This window comes from Microcaecilia unicolor, chromosome 1 (genome assembly GCF_901765095.1).
Source record: "Microcaecilia unicolor chromosome 1, aMicUni1.1, whole genome shotgun sequence".
Classification (NCBI taxonomy): domain Eukaryota; kingdom Metazoa; phylum Chordata; class Amphibia; order Gymnophiona; family Siphonopidae; genus Microcaecilia; species Microcaecilia unicolor.
The window spans coordinates 379,321,109-379,343,846 of NC_044031.1; the positions used below are offsets into that span (position 1 = coordinate 379,321,109).

A 22,738-nucleotide genomic window follows, 5' to 3' on the forward strand; every position below is an offset into this window, starting at 1 on the left:
AAAGAGGGGTATACACAAAACCCTCACTTCTGGTCAACCCCCCATTCTGTCTCAGTATTTGTTACCCTACTTTCCCGCCCAGGTACTTCGATTCTCAGATTAGCATCTCCTCACTCTACCTGCCTTGCAAGTGGTAGCCCTAGCCACTCTCCAGAAAACGTTTTCAGTTGCCAGCTCTATTCTTTGGAACAAATTTCCCACTGGTTTGCGATGATTGTGTTCTCAGAGTTTAGCGTGGCCCTTAAAACATATTTTTTTAGGCAAATAAATGGGTTTACTACCTGACTTTTAGGCTTCCCTCATTTTTTCCCCCCTATGTAGGCCTAATTTTGTGGAGACTTGTATCTGAGATACTAAACTTGTTGGACTTTCTGTTCCCTTCCCTTTATTATTATTTAAAAAGTGGTCTCCCACTCTCACCCTCCTTTCTTCCCCCCTCTATTAGTGTTTCCTTTTTCTTTCCTTTTTGACTTTTCCATATATATATTGAAGTTCATTTCCTACTATTGCTCTCCTGTTTATTGATGTTGTAAACCGTTATGATGGTACATACCCTTTAGCGGTATAGCAAACAAAGAAAAACTTGAAACTTGATGATCAGCATGCTACAAAGCTACATAAGAGTGCAAAAACATTCTTTGTGACCATGTGGTTGAGTTTTGTGCAGATAGTGGTCCATCTATGGCATGGCCTAAGCATCCTGCTGAAGAGAATTGCACCATCTGCTGTTTAGACTTACTACATAATTCATGGGGAGCAACCAGCAAGTCAACAACTGTGCAGAGGCGGGCAAACTATTGTAGCGAGTCACTTCAGTTGTAAACTATATTGAAGCTTCATCCACTTACAAAACATCTATTTGGGAAAATTGTCTGAAAATGTGGTGGCTGATTATGATGTGCTACCAGGACAACTGCACTTTTGGCCATTACCCTTTGCGTTAATAGCTGAGGCACATAATATTCAATTACTAAAGCATTTTAACAACCTGGGTCACAATTAGATAATAGACACCATCTATCTGCTCTCTTATATGCTCAGCATCAATTCTGCAAATTGCTGCTCCAAACAAAATTAATATGAAGTCTAACTCAGAAAATAGAGTGAAAGTCTGTTAGCTTTCCTGTTGGATGGACAATGAATGGAAGGGGTTGCTCCCTAGGTGGTGTTAGGGAAGGGGTGGAGGCATTGGGTCCCTATTCCTTGGTTTGTGGGCAGGAGTAATTCAAATGGTTATTGTAGTGGGCCGAGAACCAGGAGAACTCGATTTAATTCCTACTGCAGCTCCTGCGACTCTGGGCAAGTCACTTACTCCTCCATTGCCCTATGTACAAAAAGATTATGAGCCCACTAGGGACAGAGAAAGTAACTATAATATGTACACTGCTTTGGTTCTACCCCAAAAAGACAGTATATCAAATGCATTACCCTTATATCCTATAGGGAGGGCATTAATATTTGCAATTCAGTCCTTTTCAAGTTACACTTTGAAGGATGATAGTGATAGTGCTGCCCCTCCTGAATTGAGAAGGCAGAGGTCTACAAGGAGTAAACCCAAACCCAAACAAGATCATTAAGATTATTGAGAGGATTACATAGGGTGTCCACAGTGTGTTTCTTCTAGCAAAAAAGGTGCCGGTACTCAAATGTCAGGCCACCCTTCAGGGATGAGGTGATCACTGAGGGACTCACCCCACAATAGCCAGGACCCCTGCAAACAGTCACAGAATCTATGACAAGGCAGAATTGGTGTGTAGAGCCTGAGCTCTTTCGCACGTGAGCTTTCAGGGCGATGAAATGACCCCTCATCACCGCCTTAAATCCCTCCCACAGCACCCCTGGGGAAACCTCTCCATTGTCGTTAAATTGGATATATTCTTTAATTATCCTTTCAAATTGAAGCACATGAGTCACCTCAGTCAGCAATGCATCATCCAGGCGCCACTGTGGGGTATCCCCTCGCCCCTCCCAAGGCCGCAGAACTAGAAGGACCGGGCTATGATCCGACCACGTACGCGGCTCTATGTGGTGGTCTCCAACACAACCCATCACCGCCGTGTCCCCCAGCCAAAAATCAATACGAGAGAAGGAATTATGAACCTGGGAAAAATAAGTATAATCCCTTTGTGTTGGATTAGCTTGCCTCCATAGATTGCTCAAATGCCACCTGGCCAAGAAGGCATGGAGTGATTCCCGCCCTTGTCTAGCATAGTGTGCTAAGGAGGCGGAGTTATCCAGTTGCGGGTTAGGGGTAATATTAAAGTCTCCTCCCACTAGTATTGATCCCTCCCCATGTGTCAATAATATTTGATCAAGTTGATGAAAAAATTCCTGATGGTCTGCATTAGGCCCATATACGTTCACTATAGTGTACTTTTGTGTTCCCAATTGAATAATCAACAAAATATATCGACCCCCCTTGTCTCTGATGACTTTTTGAATCTGCCATGAATGGGAGTCATTAAGCGCTATCATCACCCCTCTGCTCTTAGAGCCTGAGTTGTTCGATACAAAGAAAATGTGCGGGTATTGGTGATGCCTACACAGCCTCTCATATTGCTTTTTTAAATGAGTCTCCTGAATCAGGGCTATATCAACTTTTAAGCGAGTCAGCTCCCTAAACAGAAGCTGACGCTTCATTGGTACATTTAAGCCTCTGACATTCAGGAGTGCTAATGTTACATCTTGCATCTCTTTACCCCCTTTAAGCTCTCTCGGCCTACCCCAGTGTACACCCACTCCCACTCGTCCACATACTCCTCGCCACTCATTAGTTCCTTCCCCCTTACCCCCCCTTCTCTTCTCCCCTCCCTCCCGTCCACCCGCCTCCCCCCATGTTCATACAGATCCTCCCTCATAATTGAAGAAGTATCCAATAGAGGAAGCAACTCACCCCTCCACTCACCCTCATATTACTACTATACAGCTTATTAACCATTCTCCCTTGAACTATAAACCGTTTCAAACTTAAATTGGATATCACCATTAAACTTGTGATTCTTGGCGCATGCCAGGCCCAAGCCTAGCTCATGATAACACAGTATTTGGTCCCCTTACCCACAGTCATGTGAGCCGGCCAGCCGACTGCTGTCGTTGTAGCCTCTTTTGTCCTTTGCCCACTCGTTGCCATTTCGAGTGGGATATCGGAGCTCTGTCTCTGCTGAGTTTCCCCGGAGTCACCGGGGGAGCTTCCTGTTGTATCTCTGGCAAAACTGCTCTAGCTTTAGCTAGTGTTCTTGCTTGGTGCGTATGGCCCTCTTTGTAGAATACCAGGGCAAAAGGATGCCTCCAGCGGTACCGGATGCCGAGCTCCTGCAGCCGCCGGGTTATCGGTTTCAGCTCCGCACGCCGCTTTAAAGTGGCAGACGCTAGATCCTGGTATATTTCCACTTGGTAGGTATCCCACTTGAAGCTTTGCAAACGTCTAGCCGCTTGGAACACCCTCTCCTTTAACTTATAGTCTTGGAAGCAGGCTATGATGTCTTTGGGCAAGTTATTCCGCGTTGGGCCCAGCGATCTGTGGGAGCGCTCCAGCACAACTGTAGTGGCCTCTAGCGGGGCACCCGCTTCTTTCAAGATAGCGCTCACCACTTGCTGCACTACTGCTTCACAATCAGCGTATTCTGGTGTTTCAGGTATGCCTCTGAAGCGCAGATTATGCCGTTGGCTCCTGTTCTCTAGATCCTCCATCTTGTCTGCCAATTGCTGTTGCCCCAAGCGGACATCTGCGACCGCCCGGTCCAGCGATCCGAGCTCCTCCGTGTGGTCCTCAACTCGGGTCTCCATCTCTTCCATCCGGCTTCCCAGTTCTCTAATTTCTCCACGAAGATCCGAGCCCAGTGTTTCCAGTTCGGCCCGGACCGCCTTTACATCTGCCCGGATCTCCTGCAGCCACTCTTTTAACTCCGCTAGCGGATCCGCGGTTGTGTGCTCTTGATCCTCCCCAAAGAGGCACAGCCTTTGCTGGGACTCACCATCCGTCAGCTTGCAGGAGCACTTGGGCGGGTTTTCCGGGCCCGCCACGCGGTTTGCCGCCATTCCACCTTTGAAGCCAAATTGGCTGAGTTCCGCTTGCGTGCTCATCACCGCTCGGATCGCCACCCCTTATTCTATCATTGGGGGCCCAGATCGCACTAGGAGGGCTCGATTAATGGGAGAACTCACGTTTCTTTGCTCCGGTGAGTGGGAGCTGAATTTTTAAGCCGCCATCTTCCACGGTGATGTCACTTCCTCTCTAGAGCCTGAGCTCTTTCATTAAAACTTGGGGACCATGGGCCAATTTCAGCACACAATGGAAAAGATGCTTGGGTGCATAAGGAGAGGGATGACCAGCAGGAAAAAATAAGTGATAATGCCCTTGTTTCTGGTGAGGCCCCATTTATAGTACTATGTACAATTCTGGAGACCACACCTGCAGAAAGATATAAACAGAATGGAGACTGTCCAGAGGGCGGCTACAAAATTAGTAAGCGGTCTATGTCATACAACATATAGGGACAGGCTTAGGAACCTCAACATGTATACGCTGGAAGAGAGGCGAGAGAGGGGAGATAGGATAAAGATGTTTAAATACCTCAGTGGTGTTAATATACAGGGGGTGAGCCTTTTTCAAACGAAGGAAAACTCTGGAATGAGGGGGCATATGATGAAGTTAAGAGGAAATGGACTTAGGAGGAATCTAAGAAAATACTCTTTCACCAAAAGGGTGGGAGATGCGTGGAATAGCCTCCCGGTGGAGGTTGTGGAGGCGAGGACTGTGTCAGAATTTAAGAAAGTGTGGGACAGGCATGTGGGATCCCTTTAGAAAGGAAGAGTTAGTGGTTACTGAGGATGGGCAGACTGGATGGGCCATTTGGCCCTTATCTGCCATCATGTTTCTATGTTTCTATGCCATTAACAACCCCAGACTGAAAAGGAGAAGGAACAATTCCCAGTCAATTCTTGCCCTCTGGCACAATCATCCAAAATGATTCTGGCTAATTCAAAGCTCCAATTTGCTGCTCACATGCAGGGCTTATAAAGTTTTTTTGTTGTTGGTGGTGGTGGTGGTGGTGGGGGGGGGGGTGTTTGGAATTATTTTCTCAAAATATATTTTCTGGTTAGGGAAAGGATTTCACTGATAGAAGGTCTCAGTTGCACTTCTTGGGGGAAGGGTCAAAATATCAGCAGGTTTATTAGCCTGCCAATATTCTCTGGAGATAGTTAACAATACTTCTTGAGGTCTAGTTAATTAATTAGACTGGTTTAATGCAGATGAAAACATTTATCATGATCTGTATTAAACTTTTTGCATAATAATTACCAGTTCATTTTTTCTAACAAAAAAGGCGTCAATACTCAATGCTAGGCCATCCTTCAGGGGTGGGGTGATCACTGAGGGAGCCACTCCACAATAGCCAGGCACCCTGCAACCAGTCACAGAATCTATGACAAGGCAGAATTGGTGTGTAGAGCCTGAGCTCTTTCATTAAAACTTGAGGTCCATGGGTCAATTTTAGCAAACAATTATAAAACAGAAATTATGTTGGCAAAGAAACCTTATGCTAAGAAAATGAAGCAAGTGGCTTGGCCACTGTTGGAAACAGGATACTGGGCTAGATGGACCACTAGTCTGACCCAGTATGGCTAGTCTTATTTTCCTACGTAATACTGAATCTCACAATCTATTTCAGATTATACATTCACTCTTTCAGAAATCAGCTTTGGATCTGACATCCTCTTTTCCCTCTGTATTGGAGTTGGAAGAATATTTTAAACAGAATATTTCTATGATCAGATCACAGCTGCAGAAATCTATTGACTATGATCTGTCAGGAGGAGAGACTGAACTTTTGTTATTGACTGTACCCGAAGATTGTCTCCTCAGTTGATTCAGAACTTTTTTAAAACCTCTAAACAAAAGGTTTCTGTGATCAGGACCCTTGTCTTACTACAATGCTAAAACATCTACCATTAGAGGGAATAGCTTGGCTCTCTTTGTTTCTAAATTTGACTCTTGAACTGGGTTGCTTTCCGTTAGCTATTAGTACTATTTCCCTAACACCTGTTTTTCAGGTATCCTGTTTTTGACCAGGGTTCTGCAGGTAACTGTGGCTTGTCAATTACAAGAATATCAGGATAAATTTGACATCTTGAATTCCAGGTTGTATGGATTTCGAAAATGATATCGTACTGAAACACGTTTATTATCATAATGGAAGTAAGAATAACATTGGATACATCGGGGATTCTCAACCCATTTCTCAGGTCACACCTAGCCAGACAAGTTTTCAGGAAACCCACAATGAATATGCATGTGATAATAGATTTGCATACACTGGAGGTAGTGCATACAGCTTTATCTCATGCAAAATCATTGTAGATATCCTGAAAATCAGACTGGCTGAGTATGTCCTGAGAACTGAGTTGAGAATCCCCGAGCTTAGATCTATCATCAGCATTTGACCTGGTGGACCAAGATCTATTATTGAAAGAACTGGATTTTATCAATATCTCTGGAAGTGTGTTGTCCTGTTTCTCTGCATTAAAAAATAAAAATCATTCTTACAGAGAACGAATTACCTCCTCTACATGGTCCCCAGGTCATGGTGTTCCACAAGGTTCCCCTATCCATTTTAGTAACTTTTTTTTTTAGCTCCTTAGGTATACAGCTCAAACCATTGGGGCTATCATAAGAGGGGCATAATTGAACGAAAACGTCTATCTCCATGGGCGTTTATCTCCGAGAAAGGGTCCGTGAAGGGGCGGACCGAACCGTATTTTCGAAAAAAATAGACGTCCATGTTTTATTCGACAATTTGTGAGCTGGGCGTTTTTGTTTTTCAGTGATAATGGAAAATGAAAGCGCCCAGCTCAAAAACGAATAAATTCAAGGCATTTGTTCGTGGGAGGGGCCAGGAGTCGTAGTGCACTGGTCCCCCTCACATGCCAGGACACCAACCGGGCACCCTAGGGGGCACTTTTACAAAAACAAAAAAAAAGGTAAAAGAGCTCCCAGGTGCATAGCACCCTTCCCTTGTGTGTTGAGCCCCCCAAATCCCCCTCAAAACCCACTGCCCACAAGTCTACACCATTACTATAGCCCTAAGGGGTAAAGGGGGGCACCTACATGTGGGTACAGTGGGTTTGGGGGGGTTGGACGACTAAGCATTAAGCAGCACAATTGTAACAGGTAGGGAGGGATGGGCCTGGGTCCACCTGCCTGAAGTCCACTGCACCCCCTAACAACTGCTCCAGGGACCTGCATACTGCTGCCAGGGAGGTGGGTATGACATTTGAGGGTGAAAATAAAAAGTTGTGAAACATCATTTTTTGTGGTGGGAGGGGGTTAGTGAGCACTGGGGGAGTCAGGGGAGGTCATCCCCGATTCCCTCCAATGGTCATCTGGTCATTTAGAGCACTTTTTTGGGACCTGTTCGTTTGAAAAAAGGGTCCAACAAAAGTGTCCTAAATGTTCGCTAAAAAAGCCTTTATTTTTTCGATTATCGCCCTAACGCGTACATCTCTCCTCGGCCGATAACCATGCCCCAGTTCCACCTTCGCCACACCTCTGACACGCCCCCATCAACTTTGTTCGCATCTGCGACGGAGTGCAGTTGAAAACGTCCAAAATCGGCTTTTGATTATACCGATTTATTCATTTTTGTGAGATAAACGTCTATCTCCCGATTTGGGTTGAAATCTAGGCGTTTTTCTCTTTCGATTATAAGGTGGATAGTATATGTACACAGATGATGTATAGATAATCTTGTTTTAACTCTAGTTTCTGAGATTATTATGTTTAAGAGCTTTTGTTTTAGGAAGATAGCAAATTGGAAGGTGGGTAATATACTCAAACTAAATGCTGATAAAGCCACATTGTTATGGGTTTTGTTTTGTTATGTTTGTATCCCGCACATTCCCACTCATGGCAGGCTCAATGCGGTGGGCAATGGAGGGTTAAGTGACTTGCCCAGAGTCACAAGGAGCTGCCTGTGCCGGGAATCGAACTCAGTTCCTCAGAACCAAAGCCCGCCACCCTAACCACTAGGCCACTAATCCAGTTCTGAATTTATATCCTGATCTGTAAGGCAAGTCTATACCTCTTTAGATGTCTGTTCGTAGCTTAGGCATGTGGTTTGATTCTTCTTTAGAAAGCAGGGCAAAAGTTTGAAATCTAACATCCTCTGCATTTCTAAAAATACATTACCTGCATCAAATCTGTTCATTTTTCGTATTAGATGATTTAAAGTAAATTGTTCATGTCATCTTTTCTTCTTGGTTAGATTACTGTAATTCACTCTATTTAGGGTTTTCTAAACCACTATTATAAAGATTAGAGCTATTACAAAACACTGCAGTTAAGCTTATCCTTTATAAGTCTAAATTTGATAAGGCTTCCCCACTATTAAAATGTTTGCATTGGTTGCCCATCATTGCTTGAGCAGAATTTAAATTACTATGCTTTTCTTCTAAATTATTATGTGGGAATTCCACTACATATATGGCTCCATTGCAGAAACATAGAGTGACATCTCATTCTAATTGTTCAGTTCCTGCCAATAAGCCTCTTCTACATGACTGTCTTCTACTCATAAGAAATTATTCAATTCACAGTTCAGTGGCACCAGGTCTATGGAAATCCTTGTCTTGAGAAATCAGATTGGAGCAAAATTCCAAGAAATTTCATTTTTGGTGACTTTTATAGAATTAAGGGGTATATGTTTAGGACTTGCTGTTAAACAAAGTGCTTTTGACTATCCAACCCGAAAGGGAAGGGAAAAGGAATGAGACTTGATATACCGCCTTTCTGTGGTTTTTGAAACTACATTCAAAGCAGTTTCCATAGTATATACAGGTACTTATTTGTACCTGAGCAAAGGAGGATTGAGGGCTCCTTTTACTAAGCGACCGTAAGCCCAATGTGGGCTTACTGCTCGGTATACAAGAAGTACCGTTGGGCTACCGCAGTAGCCCGGTGGTACTTCCCATCCCTAGCACACCGTCATTTCCAGATTTCCAAAAATTATTTATTTTTGTAGCGCCAGAGTATACCTGGCGGTAATCGGGCAGTGCCATGCGCTGCCTGGTTACCACCAGATTAACGCAGAAGCCCTTACTGCTACCACAATGGGTGGCGGTAAGGGCCCCCCTCGAAATGGCCACATGGCAGGTGCTTTACTTGCCGCACAACCATTTCCTGTAGGAAGGTGAGACTTCCCTTTTACCAGCTGCGGTAAAAGGAGGCCTCGGTACGCGTGTAACACACGTAACGAAGCCAGCACCAGCCCTCTTTTGCCGCAGCTTGGTAAAAGGTGCCCTAAGTGACTTGCCCAGAGTCACAAGAAGCTTTTTTTAACTTTAAAAATATGAGTGTTGCAAGTGTACTATCATCAGAACAGCAATCACAAGCTGAGTTATCTCTTGCTGCAAGGTTTCCAATATGATCTCTTTGGAAAACCTTTACAGAAAAAACTTCCAACATTCCAGCAGAAACCAAAATCATCTTTGGTCTGACACCTCCAGGGAAGTCCTTACCAATCCACTGAGGCCAAGACCTTTGTTACCTCCGGTAAAATGCCAGTGGTGATCTCATGCTATAGTAGAAGGTCTCAGCCAGGGCCCAGGACATGGCCAAACTAGACACTGTTCCACCTGGAGAAGTTGATGCCAATTTTAAAGGACTGACCTCCCCCAAAAAACATTTTAACGGATCTTTAATAGATCATGCCACCATAATCATGGCCACACCAACTGCTACTTCCACTAGAATGAAAGACATGAAAGACATGACTGACAGTGCAGCACATGCAGTAGCGTGTGTCCCTCTCCGGCCCTCATCAGCTCTTTGCTCTGATTCCACCAGCATGGTCACATTCTAGGAACGTGCATTTGTTAGTGCATATTTGATTTTATTTGCATGATTTAAAAAGTTAGTAAATGCACAATCTATTAAACACATGTTAACATACAGAAAGTGTGTAAAGTGGATTGTTGCATGCATTAAGTTCTAAGGCATGTTGGAAACAAAGCAGAAAAATGTCAGAAAACTGGGAAAACATCTGAAAATGACCCATAAATGACCCACAACCTTTTTTTTCCATGCTCATCCCTGCCACGCCAGGGTGATCTTCACAGCCAAATGGAATTCTTCTCCAGAATCCCACTGGCACCAGTGAGTCTTGTCTGAGTTTAGTTGCTGAATGAGATCTGGAATGGAAGTCTGTTAAAGGGTCACCGCTGCCACAATTAACCTACCCAAAACATCAGACTGTATTCTCAGCTACAGTCCTCGGTGGTAAACCACTAAAGAATGATGCTAGAATTAGAATCTTCCAAAGGAAAGGCTCAGACTTCCTCCTTGCATTTTTCATGGTATGATGATACAAAGGAGTGTAACAAAACACAAGAAATGAAAATATTTTTCCCCTTTTGACACAGAGAGGGGGGAAGTATGATTCTGGCTCCTTTTTTTTTCTTTTTCTATCCTGGATCGTCACTCCTGTATTCTTCCCAGCTTTAAAGACAACTTTTCTAAGTACTACACATTTTCACCTGACCAGTCCTGTCTTACTGTTTACAATGTTTCTAAGTGGTAGACACAACGTTGTTGGGTTTTTTTTCAGCAAAAAAGGTGCCGGTGCTCAAATGCTAGGCCACCCCTCAAGGGTGAGGTGATCACTGAGAGACCCACCACACAATAGCCAGGCCCCCTGCAACCAGTCACAGAATCTATGACAAGGCAGAGTTGGTGTGTAGAGCCTGAGCGCTTTCATTACAACATGGGGGTCCCTGGGTCAGTTTTAGCAGACAATAGAAAAGGTGCCGGTACTCAGTACCCCCCCCCCCCAGTACCCCCTCAAAAAAAGCCCTGAGCATCAAAAAAGGTAGCACAGAGCCATCACTGTGAGCAATTTGCTTCCATGCTTCCTAACCTCCACTTAGCTAACAGGCACCGCAGTGGCTAAAACAACAAAACACATCTCCGTTTTTAGTAGTACTGGAAGTTTTAGGAGGGAGACAGTGGTGGCAATGATTTAACATTGCTGGCCAGAAAATAGAGCATTTCCTTCCTAGAAAGAGAGATCTGGCTCTGGTACAATGCCATCATTTGCAGTCCAGTCTTGAACACTGTCGGCAGGAAAGCCAGAATGATTAATTTCTACACAGTGACTGAGGGGAGAGCAGAACTTGTCTCAGGCAGACATTAAATCCATACAATCACCGAGAAGAAATGGGGTCTCAGCTCCATGCCCAATAATAAGGAATTGTTATCTTACCCTGGCAAAACCTTGGGTGTCCATGATGCTGCTCTGCCTACCTCTTGCTAGGATCCTGTCAGCCGCACAGTGCTCCAAAAACCTCTCTGAAACAGCTCTGACCTAACTTCCATTCCTTAATAGCTGGTTAGTTGATTGCAGCATGTAAGCTGCTGGATTTTTTTTTCTTTTTTAGACTGTTCTTTGTTTCTCCTCCCATTTCTGACTGTTTTATTCGGCTATTCCTTAAACCCCTGCAAAGTGTTATGTTACTTGATTAACCCCATACTGAATTTTTCTTTTGCCTGATCTCAAGTCCTTGCCTTCAGAAAGGACAGTTTCTTTTTGCACTCACTCGCTGGCATGGTAAGATCTTACTTTATCTCTGGTTTTGTTTTTCATCCTGTTCCTTCTAGTTCCCCTTCCCAGTGGGACAGAGATAACTCAGGGGAAAGTTATGGCTACTGTTAAGACATGTTATTTTATCATTGACTTGTGCTATATTAGCACAACTCCCATTTATGCAAAGAGAGCTTGTTACTAATAACTGGGGTTAACAGTAAAATGACATGTCTTAATGGTAGCCCATACCAATAACTCCCCCCCCCCCTTTGTGTGGTTGCTGTATCAGCCCACTTTATGGTAATACGCAAAATAGAACAAAAGAAAGGAAAATTAGGTGATACCTTTTCATTGGACGAGATGTATTTTTTGACAAGCTTTTGAAGGCAGAGTCACATTTTTCAGGATTTTAATTCACAACATAAAAAAAGATGTGCACTATAATTAGCATACTTCCATACAATCCCATTTAAATGATGAGATTAACTATGTTCCTGAAGACTTAACTAATGTTTGGGGTTTTTTTTTTAACCTCCTGGATCAGAGAGTAAGTTAGTTCACATTTCAGGAGTTAGTATTAGTCTATAGTACTGTGCCATCATAGTCCAGAACCTGGAGTTCCTGAATGCGGGATCCCAGACTCATGTCTCCTGGGGTCCAGGCGGTTCACCAAACCCAAAGTTTGGGTACTGTACTGATTCAGTACCATAGATTAAACCTAGCCCTAGAAATGTGAGTTCACTTTACTCTACCTCTGACCCAAAAGTCAAATTTCCAAGCCTAAAAAATAAGGGCTAAGCAATAGGATACCTGAATAAGGAACCCCGAGAGAGTTACTCTGCCTAGGGTGTTCCAAATCACTGACCCTCTGCCCCAGGATTTCTGAATTAGAGGGACCCTACCCTGAGACCACCCATGCACCTAACTACCTTCCACACCCTCATCTCTACATCTAGGTACCTCTGGAAATATAAAAAAAAATTTGACCACAAAATAAAGCATTTTTCTGTGTCAAATAAGACCTTAGAACCAATGACTTATCTCTCTCATAGGAGAAGGAAACTAAGAGGGTGGAGCTTGTGGATATAATATCTTGGGAACAATCCAATCCCCTTGTTCTCCAACTTCACATATACCAATCTATGAATACAGTAACAATTAATAAACATAATATTCTCTGGATTGGTGATAAATAAGATCTACAAAATACATTACATAAGTACATAAGTATTGCCATACTGGGAAAGACCAAAGGTCTATCAAGCCCAGCATCCTGTTTCCAACAGTGGCCAATCCAGGTCACAAATACCTGGTAAGATCCCAAAAAGTACAAAACATTTTACACTGCTTATCCCAGAAATAGTGGATTTTCCCCAAGTCCATTTAGTAATGGTCTATGGACTTTTCCTTTAGGAAGCCATCCATACCTTTTTAAAACTCCGCTAAGCTAACCGCCTTTACCACATTCTCTGGCAACAAATTCCAGAGTTTGATTACATGTTGAGTGAAGAAAAGTTTTCTCCGATTCGTTTTAAATTTACTACATTGTAGCTTCATCACATGCCCCTTAGTCCTAGTATTTTTGGAAAGTGTAAGCAGACGCTTCACATCTACCCGTTCAACTCCACTCATTATTTTACAGACCTCTATCATATCTCCCCTCAGCCACCTTTTCTCCAAGCTGAAGAGCCCTAGTCACTTTAGACTTGCCTCATAGGGAAGTCATCCCATCCCCTTTATCTGTTTTTATCGCCCTTCTCTGCACCTTTTCTAATTCCACGATATCTTTTTTGAGATGCGGCGACCAGAATTGGACACAATATTCAAGGTGTGGTCGCACCATGGAGCGATACAAAGGCATTATGACATCCTCATTTTTGTTTTTCATTCCTTTCTTAATAATACATAACATTCTATTTGCTTTCTTAGCTGCAGCAGCACACAGCAGAAGGTTTCAACGTATCATCAACAACGACACCTAGATCCCTTTCTTGGTCCGTGACTCCTAACGTGGAACCTTGCATGACGTAGCTATAATTCGGGTTCCTCTTTCCCACATGCATCACTTTGCACTTGCTCACATTAAACGTCATCTGCCATTTAGACGCCCAGTCGCCCAGTCTCCCAGTCTCGTAAGGTCCTCGTAATTTTTCACAATCCTGCCGCGATTTAAAGACTTTGAATAACTTTGTGTCATCAGCAAATTTAATTACCTCACTAGTTACTCCTATCTCTAGGTCATTTATAAATATGTTAAAAAGCAGCGGTCCCAGCACAGACCCCTGGGGAACCCCACTCACTACCCTTCTCCATTGAGAATACTGACCATTTAACCCTACTCTCTGTTTTCTATCTTTTAACCAGTTTTTAATCCACAATAGAACACTACCTCCTATCCCATGACTCTCCAATTTCCTCTGGAGTCTTTCATGAGGCACTTTGTGAAACGCCTTCTGAAAATCCAGATACACAATATCAACCGGCTCACCTTTATCCACATGTTTGTTCACCCCTTCAAAGAAATGTAGTAGATTGGTGAGGCAAGATTTCCCTTCACTAAATCCAAGTTGACTTTGTCTCATTAATCCATGCTTTTGAGTATGCTCTGTAATTTTGTTCCTAATAATAGTCTCTACCATTTTGCCCGGCACCGACGTCAGACTCACCTTTCTATCATTTCCCGGATCTCCTCTGGAACCTTTTTTAATACATTTTCTAAAGAGTATCTCAGAAGAAAACAACTAGTTATAGGAAAATTTAGGGGGTCTTTTACTACAGTTTAGCTTGAGTTATCTGCAGCGGGGCCCATAGGAATAACATGAGCCCTTCTGCAGATAGCTTGAGCTAAGCTTTAGTAAAAGACCCCCTTAAAAAGGCAAATTTCTTGTGTTCTCAAGATTCTCAGTTTTAAAGTGAACATTCAACCTATCTTTTTACACCAGAATGTTCCACTGTTTGCAAAGATTGAATCTGAGGCTCTAAGACCCCTACTTTCTTAAACTCTAAATCAACTCTCTTATCAGGTTTCAGATACTTAGTAATTGTCGAGAGGTAAAATTAGACAACTGAGAAACAGTTCCCTGCATAAGTCCTTCAGACCTTGTTCCAGCTTTCCAAATATTCAGCAAGGATGTATCAGCCCTTAAGAAAACTCTAATCTAAGGATAGTGACTCCACAAGTTCCATAAGAACTTGAAGAAGCAACAATTGACTCTTCTCAAAGTATCCGTGGCCCCTTGAGAAAACAAATATAACCCATTGGAAGTCAGAGGTGGAAATGGAGGGGTCCTGCCAGAATTCTGTCAAATAAGAGATGCAGTTAATCCACCTGACTGAAAGGCAACCACATATCTAACCATTGGGCCTGAGATCAGGGGGAGTTGAAGCAGAGGGAGATTTATTTTTCATCTTCTGCTTGTCCATATCAAAACAGTACGAAGTGAGAACTGCCACTCACAAGATCTGCAAACAGACAAATTCCCGGTCTCTCAGCTGCTCTGAAGGGCCTCCAAAGGGGTGTTCCCTGTTGGTTGAGCTCCTTCAGGCATGCAGCTGCATGCTTCAGAACAGCTCTCTTTTATTAAGCTGGCCACCTCTGATGTCACGGGCACAACTCCAATCCAAGCTGACACTGGACCTCTGTAGCTGGTTAACAAACCAGGAATAGATATATAAACTAAAAGGATGAAATAAGAGAACACCACATCAAGTGCAAACAACAGTTCAAAAAGATCTCTCTCAAAAAAAAAAAAAAGAGTTAAAATTGAACACATTTATTGGATATTGTACAAAACTTCCAAATCTTTCAGCGCAATTGAACAGTCCCAAGATAATTCAAAGAACCATTCTATCACCATTTACGCCAAACTTCAAGCTTCTCAAATAGAAGAAACAACCAAGAGAGTGTTTACATGGTGTTTTAATAGTATTCACAATTTGAAATTTCACAGCCAACTCTTCTAACGGCTTTGAGCCTTAAAGCGTCTTCAGTCAAAAACACATCACTATTCAAGGAGTTTTACATAGCCTACTACTACTTAACATTTCTAGAGCGCTACTAGGGTTACGCAGCGCTGTACAATTTAACAAAGAGAGACAGTCCCTGCTCAAAGAGCTTACATTCTAATAGCCTGGCACGTTGCTGTCCTTGTGTCCATCTAGATGAATTACTATCCTCTTCTCTGTTTATACAGTATAAGAATTTCACTAAATATCCCTTAATTCATAGTCTGAGTCAACATTAACTTCTAATTGCAATGACTGGGGATATAGTAATTCTTTCTAGCACAAGGGGTATTCCAGTCAGAAAGCTGGGAAACAAACATGAGATTCTTTTTCTTCTGTTCCTCTTTTCACCTTTACTTTTGTTAACACATTATTCTATTTTTTTTTTTTTTTCTGAAGCAGTAAAACTGCTGAGCAAGCTCTTCAGGTCCCAGCAGCTTTGCCTCTCCTGGAATTCTCAGAGGAAACAGATAATGTTACAGCCTGAAGTTTTATGAAAGGACATAGGGCTTCAGATTGTTTAGGCTAGAGTTTGTCAAATGGCCTGAGTGTGCCTTTTAACAAAGCAGGAGAGACAGGGGAACAGTGGGTGGAAAGTACAGTGGAAGAAAAACAGAAGAGTTTGGGAAGAAGTGTGGTGAATGATTATTCTAATTCTGATTTATCAGGGATTGCAGATCTTCCTATTGTGGCCTAGGGATGTCTCTTTGGTATGAAAAGGATATATATTTATCCTTTTTGTGTTCTTTCGAAACTAACAGAAGTTGGAAAGAATTATACAAAATGGGTCAAGAATACCTGTCTATCTGTCTGTCCATGTGGGAACAATAAAATGGAATAGAATGGGATGAAACTTGACATGAGAGAAAAACTGGTAGAAAGACACATCAAGTTGAAACATGTGGTAAATCAGACTGGGGCTTCCAGAGAAATAAGCTCCCTCCCCACCATGGCCCAATAGGAGATAAAGATCCAGCTTCTGCAGCATAGAAAATTTCATGGAATGGGATTAAACTTGGCACATGGGGGGGGGGGGGGGGGGGGAGGGGAATAGAACACATCTAATGAGAAAATAAGACAGATCAGATCAGGTCTTCCAGAGAAGTATGCCCTACCCCCCCCCCCCCCCAAAAAAAAAAAAAAATAATAATAATAATAATAATGAATGACCAGTATGTTTCTATAGGATGCCTTTAGGTTTTATTGTGTGGGATATAATTTTTTTTATAAATAAATATAATAGTATAGAAACTTACATAGAGTGAAATATAGCAATTAGGGAATTTAACCTTTCAAACTTCCTTGCCCCATTCTCTACACTCCAAAACTCCCAAACTGCCCCTATTCTAAAAGCTATATCCCATAACCCCTCACCCTCCAAACTACCTGCCTGCAACTGCCCTGCTACCCCAAACTGCCCCAACATGCCCAAAACTGCCCCTTTAACTGTTGCACCAACTAGAAAATTGCCTCAGTCCCCAAAAACTACCTTCTGCAACTATCACACCATCTTTCATACTGCCTATAAAATATCCTATGTAACTGCCCCCATGCCCCCAAACTACCCGCACATCCTAAATCTACCTCTGTAAACTGTTCCACCCCAAAAAACTACCCCAACTAACTTATAATCCTGTAAACTGCTCAACCCAAAAAACTACCCACTGTGAGGAACTGCCTAGGCAAACCCTAGTTCCCATTAAGATTACCTCCTCACCAGGCCACCTTAAGTATATGTTAGCTGCCTAGTCAGGAGGGTGGGGCTCAGACAGGAAGGAAGTTAAAACCTCAGAGTGGAAACAGAACAGGAATTCAATAGCACACAGCCATTTACTGCTCCCTTTTAAAAAAGCCGTGGTAAAAAAAATGTCCCAGCATGCACCGAAAACACACGTCCACACTACTCTGCAGGCCACTTTTTACCAGGGCTTAGTAAAAGGACCCCTTAGTTCTTTCCATAGCCTTCAGTCTTTCTTTCTGCTTATGTTCTCAGGTTATGTTAGTCTTTCTTTCTCTGCAAACCTCTGTTAAATTGATTCTTTTGTAAACTACACATTGTGGTTTTACAAACTGCACTATAGAAAATGCCATAATCTAATTAGAGGCAAGCTTTTCATGTGGTGCTTCTCAAAAGAATTTTTTTTTTTGGGGGGGGGGAGGGGAGTTGGTATTTATAGGTGCTTTACAATAGGTTACAGAGGTCTTACTGCTGTTGTACATTACTGTTTAATACCATGCATCCTTGTGTCACATAGGGCATGAATGTTTCGAGATCCAGCAAAGCAACTCTTCTATAAGGTATACTCATCCTTTCCAGCTGCCCTGTTTTCCTACCTTCCCCTCCCTAACGTCAACCATACTTAAGGAATAAATGAAAGAGACTAGGATGAGGACTACAGTGGCAAAGAAATACAGCAGAGCAATACGTTTTATAGTAGCAGCAGTTTTCAATTTAAAATAATCTCAGTAAAACAGATTTGTGTCTGCAAAATTGGGCTCCTTTCGTTCATGCATGAGCATATGTTGCATCTGTTATGGAACTGAAAATGACTGTGTGTGTCATGCACTGTTACTGAAAACCCCTAGGCAAATCTTTTTTTTTAATATATGTTATTACTTCTGTTAATAATAACTCAAAAATATGTTTGGATCAATTTTCAAAAGAACTCATATGTTTACTGGCAGCCTTGTAAATGTGGATTTTCAATGGCACTATTTGGATACTGTTACTGAATATCCATATAACTGCTGTGACACCATAGAGATGATTTTATAAGTGGGAATCTCCTTCTAGGTGCCCCATTGCCAAGTGGTGAACTCCTATTCTATATCAGCATCTGGGCATGCCTGGAATAGACTTCCTGAGCTGGTACGTCAAGCTCCATCTCTTGCCGTCTTCAAATCTAAGCTAAAAGCTAACCTTTTTGATGCTGCTTTTAACTCCTAACCCTTATTCACTTGTTCAGAACCCTTATTTTATCATCCTCACTTTAATATTCCCATATCTCTTATTTGTCCTGTTTGTCCTAATTAGATTGTAAGCTCTGTCGAGCAGGGACTGTCTCTTCATGTTCAAGTGTATAGCGCTGCGTACGTCTAGTAGCGCTTTAGAAATGATAAGTAGTAGTAGTAGTAGTAGATGCTGTTATAGAATATTAGCATAACCCAGTATTAGGGTGTCCCAAATCCTTGCCAGCCATAGACCTTTTCTGACTGGAGGCACCTAAATGTTGCAAAGATGCATGTAAATGGCAGCATCGCCCATGCCCTTTCCATGCTCCACCCATTTGAATGCCCCCTTTGCAATTATAAGCTGTGACACTTAAATGTGTGCGTACTTCCCCGCAAGTGTACAGGTATTGTGTACATTCACACCAAAGCAACAAAAACAACAGAGGTGATCCAAGGAATGAAGAACATGCAGGAGTTCACCAAAATAAGTTTTATTGAAGAGGGACCCAATTTGGCCAAGTCAAGTCTCGACTTCGCTTTCATCAGGGGTCACCCAGATTCTGCAGTCAGAGGAGAAGCATTCATAGTTGGCTAATGATGTTTTTCTGCAGAAGTGAACTTAAAAAAAATTTGTTCTGAGGAATCTGATGACCCCTGACAAAGCCAAAGCTGAGGCTTCGCTTAGTTGGGTCCCTCTTTAATAAAACTTATGTTGGTGAACCTCCTGCATGTTCTTTATTCCTTGGATCACCTTTGCTGTTCATGTGGCTTTGGCTGTTACTGCAAAGAGTTTTCTCCTGTTTTTTTTTTGGCTTGGAATTGGTGCAGATTGTGACATGGAAATGAGGGCACCCGGCTAAAGAATCACCTCCTATATGGGAAAAGGGTAATTCTTTAATATGATGCCTATGCTTATGTGCCCCCTTGTACATGTAAAGTTACAGAATACTAGTACATTTAACCCACATATGCTAGCAGGACACCTAAGCACTATTCTGTAAGGATGCACGTTTTAAGTGGTATAGCATGTAAATGCAAGGAGCAGAGCTCTCACTTAAAGAAGGCCGGCGAGCTGCATAGCGAGCAACCGCACATAACATGACGGCTGCCACACGGTAGCTCCCTGGCTCGCACGGTCCTCCAGCTTCCCCGCCATGGAAGGAGTGATGTCACAAGAAACTCCAGCGGGGATTGGCGGGGAGGCTGAGAGGGGGGTGGGATCATGGCCTGTCGGCGCAAAAAAATAAAATAAAGGGCTGCTGAGGAGGCAGGGAAGCCTCTTTGGCGGTGAGCAGAAGATCAGGGAAAGCTTCACAACCCTGGGTTGTGGCAGAGGCACCCTAGCCTAGGAATTGCTGGAGATGCTGGAACAGCAGCCAAAAGGGAGTTCGGTCGCTTGAGGCAAGGACAGGAGCATTCACTGGTGGCAGACTAATCACCTACCTGGCTCTAAATGGCAGGTGGAATGCTGGGCTGGGGTGCAGTCCAAAGTAGACAGACACACGGCCACGCTGGAGGCGGACATATGGCTGGCCGTCATATGGAACAGTGAGACGTGCTCCCCAGCTGGAAAGGCATGGTGGGGAAGGAAAGCCTCTACAACATAGAATTCATGGCTCGGGTGCTTCCTAGGCGTTATGTTAATGTATTTTAATAAGGTTGTGGCAATTTATTCCCAAAAGTAAACTTGCTTATTGCTCAGTCATTGTGTGCAAGCCGGGGGCGAGAATGTGTGCAGCCTGCCTATGTTAAGTGCTTAACTTTTTTTTATTTTGTTACATTTGTACCCCGCGCTTTCCCACTCATGGCAGGCTCAGTGCGGCTTACATGGGGCAATGGAGGGTTAAGTGACTTGCCCAGAGTCACAAGGAGCTGCCTGTGCCTGAAGTGGGAATTGAACTCAGTTCCTCAGGACCAAAGTCCACCACCCTAACCACTAGGCCACTCCTCCACTCCACAGGATATTGTAAGTTATGTGCACCCTTGTCACAATTCCTTGACTGCAGTTACACCAGGGCTATGGTTGGTGTAACAGTGGGCACCTAAATGTTAGGCACACTGATGCCAGATAATGCTAGTATGGTCCTGGTCCTGCTCCGCTGATTCCCACCCCTTGTAAAGGCTCCACCTCTATCTGTTACACTAGATGACATCATCAAGATACTGTTCCATACTACTAGCGGTGTCTGCCTGTATAATTTGTGTCTGCTACTGCGTGTTTGCTTATATTTTTATTTTTGTGTCTTTCAGCTTTCTGTGCTGCTGTTGTTGTTCCTGGTCCGCTAATTCCTACCCTTCCCAAAGGCTCTGCCCCCTCTCTGTCACACCTAGGTGACATCATCAAGACACTATTTATTCCATACTACAAGCAGTGTCCACTCCGAAGGAGCGCTTCTTGGGCACGTTCCTTGGGTTGATGAGATAATACTGTTAACAGCCTTCTGAAAATCATATCTGGTTTCTTACCCAAACTTTCTACAGCCTTTCCCAGGTGCATGCAATTCTTTTTATTCATTTGTATCATGGCTGCAATACCCATAATCTGGGGCCATCATCACCCTTCTCTGCCCTCTCACAGACCTAGAATTCTAACTTCATACCAGACTTCCTCCCACTTAGCGGGTGACACATCTTCTATGTTCTATCTGGCCGTCCTATCTCTACTCCTTAATTGTAGTTCTCGGTGTCCAAACACAGTTCTTATTTATGACTTGCTTTCTTCGTATCCAGGTTCCCTCCTCTACCTTACTAAGACTTGTCTCCTTAATGGCGAGGAAGCGATTCTGTCTCAATGCCTCCCTCCCTTGTATTCAGCTTTCTCTACCTTCAAAATGAGGCAGTAGTGTGGCTCTGCTTGCTCCTTCCTCCTTTCTCCCTTCCCCTTACTGAGCTAGGTTCCGACCTACTTTCGTACATTGAGTATGTACTTCTCCATCTGGATGTATCTTTTGCCTTCTCCTTGCCTTCTCTTCTCTATCCTTGTCTGACCATGTTCTGATTTCCTTTTCCTTGAGACCTCCTGGTCCTGTTTCCCTGTCCTGCCCTAACTCCAAATTGTACTGGAACATTAATTCTGCTAACTCATCTTCCCTCCCTCCTTTGATCTCTTTATTTCCCCCTAATTTTAATTCTTCCATTAGCTAAAAAAAAAAACCCACTCTTGGAATTCCACTCTTTGCTCCTCTATTTTTGGGCTTCACCACTTTCATTGGAAAGCGTGGTATACTGTGGACCTATGGCTTCTCAAGAAACAACTACAGAGGGCAGAACATTTTTGGCAATGATCAAATTCTTTATCTGATTTGGCCCAGTGCAAGAAACTCCAACACTTTTTTAATGTACCCAGTTGATGGCAATACAGCTTTAACATTATTCAAGTGCTGCTAATCATCCCCCCAAACTATTCTCTATTCTTTCCAAACTCTCTTTGGAGGGTCCTGTATCCACCTTTCATGCTCACTTCTCAGCCTCTGATATGCCATAGTTCTTTTCAGAGAAGCTGCAGTCTTTATGCTCTCACTGTCAGTCATCCACCAGTGGGACTTGATTACCTCATTCACCTCCCCTGAACTCTAAGGAAGACCAGTCTCCTATTAAATGCTCTTCATCTGCTTCATGGTCTAGATTTAACCTCTCATTGCTGACAACTTTTTTTGAAACTGGTTTCTTCTACTAGGAAAACATGTCTTTCTGACCCTTCCTCCTAGTTGACTATTCCACGTCACTGCTCAATTTCTTCCTTTTTATCTATTGTCCACAATAGCCTGTCTTCCAGGTAGGTGCCACCTGTCTGGAAGACTGCACTATTTTATTCCATATTGAAGAAGCCTAACCTGGGTGGTTCACTTCCATCAAATTATAGGCCAATCTCTAATCTCCCTTTTGTATCTAAATTGACTGGTCTTTCATCATTTGTTACAGCATGTCAAATCCTCTCTGATCCTTCACCTCTACCAGTCGGGCTTCTAAACAGGCCATTCTACAGAAACTATAACTGTTTATTATGAGGACTTGATATACCACCTTATCTAGCAGGCAGGTCATGGTGGTTTACAAATGCCTCTTTGCTTAGTGACATCTATGCTGCTTTTGATCATGACAACGCTGATTTCTTAGCTTCATTGGACCTTACCTCAGCTTTTCATCTTATTGACCATTATCTACTTCTTTCTAGACTAGCCTCAATTGGTATTATCAATACA

The 22,738-nt window shown here is 43.1% G+C and overlaps 1 protein-coding gene across 2 annotated transcripts in view; it reads right to left on the reverse strand.

Annotated features, from left to right (window-relative positions):
- The window catches only part of C1QTNF6 (C1q and TNF related 6), a 58,228-nt gene that overhangs the window by 13,645 nt on the left and 21,845 nt on the right, over nucleotides 1–22,738 (reverse strand). Inside the window, exon 1 of one of the 2 annotated variants that reach the window (XM_030190071.1) lies at nucleotides 11,259–11,313. The exons of the other annotated variant lie outside the window; for it this stretch is intronic. Within the exon in view, the coding sequence (XP_030045931.1) occupies nucleotides 11,259–11,282 (24 nt within the window). The 5' untranslated portion in view covers nucleotides 11,283–11,313. Of the gene's footprint in view, nucleotides 1–11,258; nucleotides 11,314–22,738 lie in introns of those variants that run through there. 2 annotated transcript variants of the gene reach the window in all.